Source organism: Fulvia fulva, chromosome 5 (assembly GCF_020509005.1).
Source record: "Fulvia fulva chromosome 5, complete sequence".
NCBI classification, from domain to species: Eukaryota; Fungi; Ascomycota; class Dothideomycetes; order Mycosphaerellales; family Mycosphaerellaceae; genus Fulvia; species Fulvia fulva.
In genome coordinates, this window is record NC_063016.1 from 167,626 (window position 1) to 177,511 (window position 9,886).

General features: G+C 52.8%; 2 protein-coding genes across 2 annotated transcripts; both read right to left on the reverse strand.

Annotated features, from left to right (window-relative positions):
* Positions 1 to 1,757: 1,757 nt before the first annotated feature.
* On the reverse strand, positions 1,758 to 2,889 carry CLAFUR5_05430 (uncharacterized protein; the record flags this gene model as incomplete). The annotated part of the gene is made up of 3 exons (XM_047904578.1): positions 1,758 to 2,195; positions 2,246 to 2,470; positions 2,524 to 2,889. The coding sequence occupies 3 exons, from the start codon at positions 2,887 to 2,889 to the stop codon at positions 1,758 to 1,760; spliced, it is 1,029 nt and encodes a 342-aa protein (XP_047762169.1).
* A 475-nt stretch (positions 2,890 to 3,364) lies between these two features.
* Positions 3,365 to 7,301, reverse strand: CLAFUR5_05431 (ABC multidrug transporter atrC; the record flags this gene model as incomplete). Its single annotated transcript, XM_047904579.1, has 2 exons — positions 3,365 to 4,024; positions 4,077 to 7,301. 2 exons carry the CDS (start codon positions 7,299 to 7,301, stop codon positions 3,365 to 3,367), a joined length of 3,885 nt encoding a protein of 1,294 aa, XP_047762170.1.
* Positions 7,302 to 9,886: the final 2,585 nt, after the last annotated feature.

Here is a 9,886-nt window from a genome sequence, read left to right on the forward strand (position 1 = left end):
GACCAGCGTTTCGGCAGAGGATTTATTAAGCACTGGACTTTGGTGTGCTCGTTTCATGGCTTTGGATGGCATGTTGGAGCGTAATACGTATGCATAGACTGCACGTAATAATGAAAGACTTGATATCTTGGCCCTCTTCACGACCACAATATGCTTCGAATACGTCTATCTGATCGGTGTCCACATCGTGGCGAAGGAGACGAGACCGCGGTGGTCCTCTCACTCGCCTCGAACACGAGGTCCTGTCCAGGCGTGCGACGTGGGTCAGTGTCGCTGGTAAGCAGCATATGGCGCTTGGCAAGTGCGAAGCCTCAGCATTGTTCGGCTGTCTCCTTTCACATACCGGACTCGAGAAATGCGCCTTTGTGCCAAAACAGTGAGTCTCTCAAGGTGAGAATATCGTGAACAAAGGCATTCGAGTAGCCTTCGAGGCACTCACACTTCACAATGACCTCTCTTGCGCTTCACTTACATGTTTTCATTCAGCTGCTGGCAGTATCAGCACCAATACATATCCTTACCACTATCTAGCAGTGCTACTAACGCACTCACCATTGACCAACTGACTACAATGCAGAAACCCCAACCAATGCGCTGGGCTCAGGTCGCAGCAGCGCCACCTCCTCCACCAAAATGCACCCGATTCTGCTGTTCCGACTTTGCGAAGTATGAGGAGACGCCAGTCGTCTTCGAGCCGTCACTTACGAACGACATCCACCCCATCTTCGCCCCTAGTCAGTTCCCCGCTATCACTAAACCACTTCCACCTCGCCATCCTCCTGCTCCACAAACTCAGCCACGCGCTCCTCAACGCGCACGCCGGCGTGCGCAGATCTGAAGACTTCCTCGAAAACAACCCCCTATCCGAATGCGGCTACAGCCTCGAACACGCCACTCTCGGCGCCGTGCTAGGACACAGGACCTTGAAATTCTTCGAGCGTCGAAGACGGGACTACTGCGATGACGGCACGTCGAGATCTTTCTCCGAGAATCTCCTTACGGTGTATGAATGGCCGAGCGGCGTGCATTGGGATCGTTATAGAGGGTCCGGGGCGAAGATGGCTTGGAGACACCCAATATCGCCGGCTACCAAGGTGTGGAGGGTTCCGCTTGAGTTTGTTGTGGGGTTGTTTGAGGAGAGGTTCTGGGAGGGGATGGCGTGGGCTGGCGCTGAGAGGGTGGCGATGGAGGTTGAGACCGTGGCGGAGTGGTGGGCGTTCTGGTTTCGGCAGGGGGAGGTTTCGGAGGTGAGGCCGTATCTTACCTTGGGTGAAGCTGGTCAGGTTTCGACGGTAAGTACGAAGGTCCGACGCTGCTAGGATGGGGAACTTCCGCGAGGTATTTCTCATGTCCTTTCTCCTTGCCAACCTTCGCCATCGTTCTCCTCTCAACCCCCGCCACCATATTCGCGCTGCAGCGCTAGCCCACGGATGGGAGACTTGGACCTCTGCAGCAGCGATACTGTGAGCAGGTTGGTTCAGTAAGAAGATCATCATTGCATCTCGACAGTCTATGATTCGTTCAGCGTTGATGATCGAAGCAAAGCGGCGAGGGGGAAATATCAGATCAATATGTACTGACGAACATATCAATCTCCTTTTCGATCGTATACATACATATAAGACGCCGGTCTCCAACGATGCCGCGCGTGTTTCTGGATCCTCAAAGCAATATCATCTGGTCCCACGTCCCACTCCAGCCTTTCAGCAAATAGAGAGAAACGTACCCGGGCAAGCGAGGTGCTGCTGACATGTCCCCTACTCATCATCCTCATCCTCCTTCTCCGCTAGATACTTCCTCCTCTGCTCCTCCTCATTCTGCGCCTCCTCCGCCTGGTGCTGGCGCAACTCCCTCACGCGCTGTGCTGGTCCAGAAGAGTGTCCGATCTCGCCCTGGATCTGTCCACGTCCGATCAGAGAAGCGACAATGCTGGCGCCGACGATGAAGGTCAGGACGAAGCGGTAGACGCCGTACCAGTGTGGTGCCCAGCCGGTCTTGCTGGCGCGGGAATCGGTGTAGTAGAGGAAGTTGAAGATCAGGAATTGCGAAATGAGAGCGTATTCGACTGGGAGCATGATGGTGGGCCAGGCGAGAGCTGTGGCGAAGACACCGATCGAGTAGCGTGGGTAGCCTTGTACACCGCCGTACCGGGCGAACTCAAGGCCCCAGTGGATGGCGCCGAGGAAGGAGATGATCTGAAAGTACATCAGCAAGCGTAAGCCACAATGGTTGGAGACAGGCTTACAGCAGCACCGTAGCCAACTTGCAGAGGCTCCAAAATGTGAAGCAGCAGCTCAGCAGTCTTGCCGCTCATAGCGAAACCCACACCGTGAGCAGCCGCGTGGTTGATCTCCCAGGCGCAGTAGATGGTGCTGGCCGAGGTCGCAACATAAGGCAACACGCCAGCAAGACCAATGTAGTAGGCTTGGCGTGGAACCTCCTCCAAGCTGAAAGTCTCGCGGATCGTTTGCTGTGCATCTATCAGCATTCCCATCTTCCTGCCATGTTTGAGCCTCTCCTCACCATATCCGACCTGACACCAGCCATCATATCCGTATCCTTCTCCGCCTCCTCGGTACCGATTTCACTGTTGATGGGATGTGTGGAAGAGCTCAAGCTGACAGTCTCCGGATCAGCTGGCAGCACCTTCTGCCCAATCTTCTCCTCGGCCTTCTTGTTGATCTTGTCCATTGGGTTCTCCAGCGTCGCGTACTGTGCGCGCATGAGCTGAAGAGCCATTGGCTTGCCCATAGCGACCGTCTGCGGCCTCTTGGCGAAGGTGCATAGCTGCGACTTGAGCTGTGGTCGGAAGGCAGGACTCGACGTGCGGAGGGTTGCTTGGGTGTTGAGGGAGCGGAGGAGACTCCGTGTTGCGCCGTTGCGGAACATTGTGGTGGCTCGTCGCTGGATTCGCGGTGTGGACGAGGTGTAAGGGCGGTCGGTTGACCTGTTGAACCAGAAGGAGAGGGTAGAGTGGAGAGTGTTTGTGGTGATCAAGATGTTTGGGTGAAGCTGCACATCGGAAGGAGAAGGATGCCAAGATAGTGGCTGCTCAATGGCATCACAGCTCCCAGCTGGAGCTCTCCATGAATGCCGGGCACGAACACCAATCAAATATTGATGGCACGCAGCAGAGCACTATACACGATGCATTGCATACCATCTTCCTCACGAAAGCCATTTCTATGCTTATGACCGATCTTCTTACCGTCTTTGAGCAAATTCAACAATCGATGTAGTCCGTCCGGCTTGAAGCTTTCCCGACCGACAGCCAACATACAACGCATATCCAGCCTGTAATCTGTCCATAATAGCAGAGTGGTATATCCCTCCCATACTCCCACACCTCTATCGTACAACACACTCAAGCCTGATCCAAACTCTGCGCCAAACACATAGCATAATACCGCCCCCTCAAAGCCTGCAACTCCTCATGCGTCCCCATCTCCGCAATACTTCCATTCGCAACGACGAAAATCACATTCGCATGCCGTATCGTACTCAACCGATGTGCCACCGCGATCGTCGTCCTCGAGCTCGCAGCCTCATCCAGTGCTTTCTGCACGACTCGCTCACTCTGTGTATCGAGCGCACTAGTGGCTTCATCCAGCAGTAGTAACCGAGGTTTGCGGATCAGAGCACGAGCAACAGCGATCCTCTGTTTCTGTCCACCACTAAACTGACCACCCTTACTTCCACACGAAGTGTTCAACCCCTCAGGGAGCGATGTGATGAAGTCTAGGGCATTCGACTGCCGACATGCCGTCTCTACCTCCTCGTCGGTGGGATCGTAGGAGAGGCCGATGGAGATGTTCTCACGAACACTTCCTTGGTAGAGGGGAGGTTCTTGTTGAACTAGGGACATGTAGCCGCGGTAGAGCTTGGGCGACATGTTGCGGACGTCTTCTTCGTTGAGGTTGAGGCGACCGGAGGTAGGGTCGTAGAAGCGTTCGAGGAGGGCTACGAGGGTGGATTTGCCGCAGCCTGAGGGGCCGACGAATGCTGCGTATGTGCCTGGTTTGATCTGTGCGGGATGTTAGTGGAGTGATGAAGTTGCTTGACACTGGTATGCTTACCTTCATGCTGATGCCTCGCAGCACTCTTGAAGCATGGCGCTGGATGTATCTGAACTCAACATCGTCGAACTCGATCGGTCCCTCTGATGGGCCCCTGTCGTCGTTCTCAGGCGTCTCGCCAATCTTGGGGACGACTGTACGCAGCCATAGGATATAGTTGGCAGCAAGCTTTGCCTTCGTAATTGAGGTCGTGTATCCAAAGAATTGGCCGGCTGCTTGGCCTCCAAACACGACAGCAATGAAGACTACGAAGAACTGTGTTGTCGTGTACTCGCGGCTTGCGATGAGACGAGAACCGTACCAGAAGCCCAGGGCGAGAACCAGGAATTCGAGAGATTGTGAAAGTGCGTATGGCACAAGGGTGATGAGGAAGCCTCTTGTCGAGGATGCAACAATACCATCCATAGCTTGGGCGTACTCCTTCATGATCTCACTCTCCAAAGTCAGGGAAGAAATTGTCTTGATTGATGTGACAGCCTCAGTAGCGAGTCCAGCACTATCGGCGAAGCGTTCGCCAGAGTCCTTCTCCAGCTTTTGGTCCATTCGGATCCTGATGAAGCCGGAGCCGATGAGGACGGGAAGACCACCAAATACCACAACAAGACCGAGCTTCCATCCAAAAGCGATACCCAGCACGCTCGATGCCACCACATTGACAATCACAATGAACATCAGCATGACGTTCGCAGAGATGAGTTCCATCAACGAAGTCGGCACCGATGTCAGCTTCGAAGCCAGAGACCCAGAGGAGTTTTCCGGTCGGTCGAAGAAGTCCTGATCGAAGTTGAGGATATGGTCCAGCATTTCCTTCCTGTAGCGATGCGTCACAACTTGCCCGATCGTGTTGCAGCACCAGCCGATAGCAAAGTAAGCAGCAAAGTTCGCGAGAGCGAGGACGAAGAACATTAGCGCAAACAAATCCGCCTGCTGCTGTGCTCGATTCGGATCAGGTATGACGAAGACTTTGATGAGTCGTGAGAAGAGGATGGCTTGTGCTGGGTATGTTCCTCCACCGATCAAACAGCCAACCGCGGAGAGACCATAACACCAGTAGAGTTCCCTGTTCTCGGCGAACATGATCCAAATGCACTTGATGAGGGAGTAGTTGAGGGTGCCTGCTGTGAGCGTCTCAATCTCCTTCTCGGCTTTCGTGCTGCCTACTGTAGACTTTGTTCCTTGCAGACTCACAGTAGGCTCCAGCTTCTTTTCATCGTCCTCGTCCATGATTTCGGCCTCGCCCGCTTCGGTGTTCAGATCTTGGGCGCGGACCATGCTGGCGTATAATCCATCTCGGTCGACGAGCTCTTTGTGGGTGCCTTGCTCTATCACAACACCTTGCTGCATGACGGCGATATTGTCAGCCGCTTTCACAGTTGCCAATTTGTGGGCAATAATAAGTGTCGTCTTGTCTTTTGAGACGCGATTGAGCGCAGATTGGACCACTCTCTCTGCAGTCGGGTCCAGTGCAGATGTAGCCTCGTCAAGCAGCAGAACTCTGGGCTCGGAGATGATTGAACGAGCAATGGCCACTCGCTGACGCTGACCTCCCGATAACATGGAAGCACGTTCGCCAACTTGAGTGTCGTATCCTTCTGGTAGTTCCATGATGAAGTCATGTGCGTTGCTTTGACGACAGGCTTCCTTGACCAGCTCCAGCTGCTTCTCTTGTGGAAGCTCAAGCTGAGCGCCGACAAAGCCTTTCGCCACATTCTGAAAGACCGTGCCTCTGAACAGAACTGGCTCTTGCTGAACAAGCCGTATGCTGCTCCTTAGCCATTTGGTGTTGTAGTCTGACACCTCAGTGCCATCAAGCTGGATTGAGCCCGATGTTGGCTGATACCATCGTTCGAGCAGGCCCACGAGCGTGCTCTTTCCACAACCAGACGGACCGACCAGAGCGGTAGTCTTTCCTGCTGGGATGGACAAAGTCAAGTCTCTCAAGACCTTGGCCTGTGGTCTCGATGGATATGCAAAGGACAGGTTGCGGATCTGAATGTCACCGGCACATTCGTTGGGCTGAAGACCGTCCGGCGACAGTGGGTCAAGTAGTGACTCCTTGTCGATGACGGACAAAAGCTCTGACGCTGCTGATGAAGCGTTGGCTATTGCTTGCTGAGCAGGCAGGATAGCCTGCATTGATGTCGTACCGATCGAGATTGAAAGCACGACTGTGAAGACAGTACCGACGCTGGTGATCTCCTCGCTGCGAAACATCCGATAGCCCTGCCAGAAGGACAGGGCTGTGGCGCTCATGACTAGGAAAGTCTCTGTAGAGAACAGAATTCCGTACAGAGGTGACTTCTTCTTGCCGATCTTGTGTGCATCCTTCAGAAACTCGTCGTATTTGGCGACGATCTTGTCCTGAGCACCGAAAGCATGGATCGTGCGGATTGAGCTGATGGCATCTTGAGCTAAAGCAGCTCCTGTCGAATAGAACCGCATGATCCTAGCCTCGATCTTGACGTCAATGCCAATGATACCGGCGATTGTCCCAAGCAGAACAGGTAGAATGCTCATTGCGATCAAGGCCAGCTTCCATTGTACCGCTATCGCAATGATGAAGGACGAGAAGAACAGCGAGAAGCCTTGGACAGCGGAGGTCAACTTCTCAGCGATGCCTTGATTGATGCGATTGCCGTTCGTATTGATGGACACGGCGTTTCCAAGACCCAGCTCGTCGAAGTGCCATACCTCTTGCCGTAGTGTGCTTTCGAGGAATGCTTTTCGCAACGTTCGTGTTGTCCGGATTGCTGCAATGCTTACAAGCACATTCACCATATAGGCCAGGCCTAGCCTGGCGATGAATAGCCATATGAACCATAGCACAAAGCTGTCGACGCGGTCTCGAAATGCATCTGCACTCGTCCTGCCGGCGGTGAAGTTGTTGAAATCTGTCGTGAACTGGCCGAAGACAAGGGTCATCAAGGGTAGGGCTGCTCCAGATGCGATGGAACCACCGATGGCGATAATGTACAGCGTCGCATCGAGGCGATCGCAGAACTTGAAGATGCGGGCATAATCTTTCAGGCTGCCTTTGGCTTCTTTCTTCCCGTCGCTATCGACTTTGTGGTCCTCGTTGTCTTCACTGTCGGATCCAGGGTGCTCCTTGCCATCGGAATAGGCTTTGGCATTGACATCGATCACCTGGTCTGTTGTTGGCTGGACCGGGGTGTTGGTCGCGGCTGCCGCCGTCGCGAAAGCTTTCTCGTCGACCTTAGGTGCCATCGCCCATGTGCGACATGAAGGAAAGAAACAGATGCCGGACACCGAAGAGACAAGCGAGATTGATGTATCAAGGATGAATCATGACGAGGGGAGGTGTGGTGGTGTGCTCCTTTGATGCAGGCAGACGCCACGCATCTGGGCACTAGAAGAACGGGTAGCGATTGCGCGAAAGCGAACGCGTTAAACGACGGCATATGGCCGGGTCCGCGAAGAGGGAACGAGACAATGCACGTTTCCTCCATTGGGCGTGAGGTACAAGCCAGACGAGCTGGGGCCCTGAACGAGAGGGCGGCCACAGTGGTAGAGGACGGCGATTCGGACATTTCGTTTATCCCTGGGACGCGCGCAATGCGATCGAGGGCGGATCGACCTCGATACTTCCGTTCCCCCCAGATCGCCGCCTTTCCCCCAGCAATACCCACACTTCAGATATAGCCATATAGGCTCATGTATCAAATGGCATTCAATATCGCATCAATTCAAGCTAATGTTATCGCGTCTAATCGCGTTGTTAGGTTGTTGTGGGCTCGTAGCGGCACTAGGAGGTGATCTCGAAATCCGCCCTCCTAGGACCTCATTTTTCGTACTTTCTCAAGCCTAATCTCATCCATTGCAACACTACCACCTCAATAGCGACATGGACGATTACGAGACGGTGTTGTTAGCATCACAGCCACCTGCTATCGACCTCACCGCCGCCGCCGAACCGCCTATACTACTAGAAACACCTTGTTTTGACCGCTCCGACTCAGATGCGCGTAGGCGTCGAAGAACGCGGTCTATCACCTCTCACACCTTTATACGACCTCAATATTCGACACGCTCTATATCACTACGGCCTCAGAAGCACGCGTTCATTATAAAGCCGGTGCTAGATAGTCCTATACCGCGAGAAGACACGTTCTCTAGCGAGAAGGAATTGACCGATTACTACTACGCGTTTAGAAAAGAGGAGGGCTTCGAATACAGACCAGATCCGAAGGGCTCTAAGGATTGTAACTGTTAAACAGGTACGAGTTGCGCAGCAGTGGAAGACGGCGGATCACACAAAAGACGAAGAAGGACCCAATGGGATAGCGTGTATCTACATACAGTATCGCCGGTGTTGGTGTAGGTAGATGCTAGGTGTCCGGATGTGTGCTAGCCCATGGGCTGGCAAACCCTAATCACGTGATCTCGTCACATGACACACCCACACCCACATGCTTGTCCTGCGGCCTGTATGTTCTCAACACTCCCACTCAGGCCACATGGTCTCCTACAATCCCTTTACGCAAGCTGGAGCTGCCTCACAAAGTTTTGGAACTGCTGGCCATTGAGGGGCTTTGTTAACCCATCAGCAGCCATGTCCTTTGTATGGCAGTAGTCCACTGCAATCTTCTTCTGCCACCAGAGATGTCTGACATAGTTATATGCAACATCAATATGCTTTGACCTTTCATGCACATGGGCATCTTTGACAAGTGTCAAAGCGGCTTGGTTGTCACCTATGAGCTTGACTGGCCTTAGCTCGTCAACAGTGCCCCTGCTTGCCCTTACACTCGGCTGGAAAGAGCTCTTTCCCACCAGTTCTGGGCACCCCATTTCCCTGAGGACAGCAGCAAGAAATTGTGACTGCTTTGCGGCTGCGTTCATAGCCATGAACTCAGCTTCCATTGTTGATGTTGCAACAGACTTCTGCTTCCTACTCATCCAGGACACAGGTGATCCATAAAGGAACCACACGTATCCCAGAATTGAGACTCTATCCACTTTGTCCATGGCGTAGTCAGAGTCCGAGTATCCCTGGAGATTGCCCCCTCCCTTTCTATACATAAGACCTAGGTCTGGGTACGACCGCAGGTATCGGGAGAGCTTCTTCAAAGCCTTCATATGCTGCTGCGAGGGATCAGCAACATATGAGCTAATTCTTCCAAGGGGGAATGCTAAGTCTGGCCTTGTCATTGTCATTGGCCACATCCAGGTACCATTGTGGCTCTGGTAATCCTGTTTGTTGCACCTCTCATCCATAGGTGCCGTAGGCACTAAGTGCTCGTAGCTCTCTATAGGTGAGTAGGTTGGCGTAGCCTTCTCTCTAGCCATGTTTATCTTGGCTAAGTTAGCGTGGACATAGTGTCCTTGATCAAGCTTTAAAGTGCCTTAGGACCTGTCTCTTGTAATCCTCATTCCAAGGATCTTCGTAGGTTCACTAAGATCTTTAATCTTAAACACTTTTCCAAGCTCAGCCTTAAACCACTGAACATCTGACAGCTTCGGAGCTACAATAGGTATGTCATCTACATAGGTAAGGACTATAAGGTCTCTATCCGTATAGACAAGTAGGCATGGATCTACCTAGGACTAGGTAAATCCAATCTTCTCTAGCTTCGCAACACAGAGCTTGTTCTAGTCTCTAGCTGCTTGCTTAAGCCTATAAAGGCTTCGTAGGACCTTAAACACTATGTTTAGAGGTGCTTCAACTCCTAGGGGTGGGATTATGTAGATGTCTTCAAGGAGGCTACTTTGGGTAAAAGCATTATTCACATCTACTAGGTGCATCTCGAGATCTCTCTCACACACTACTGCCATGAATACTCGGAGAGTAT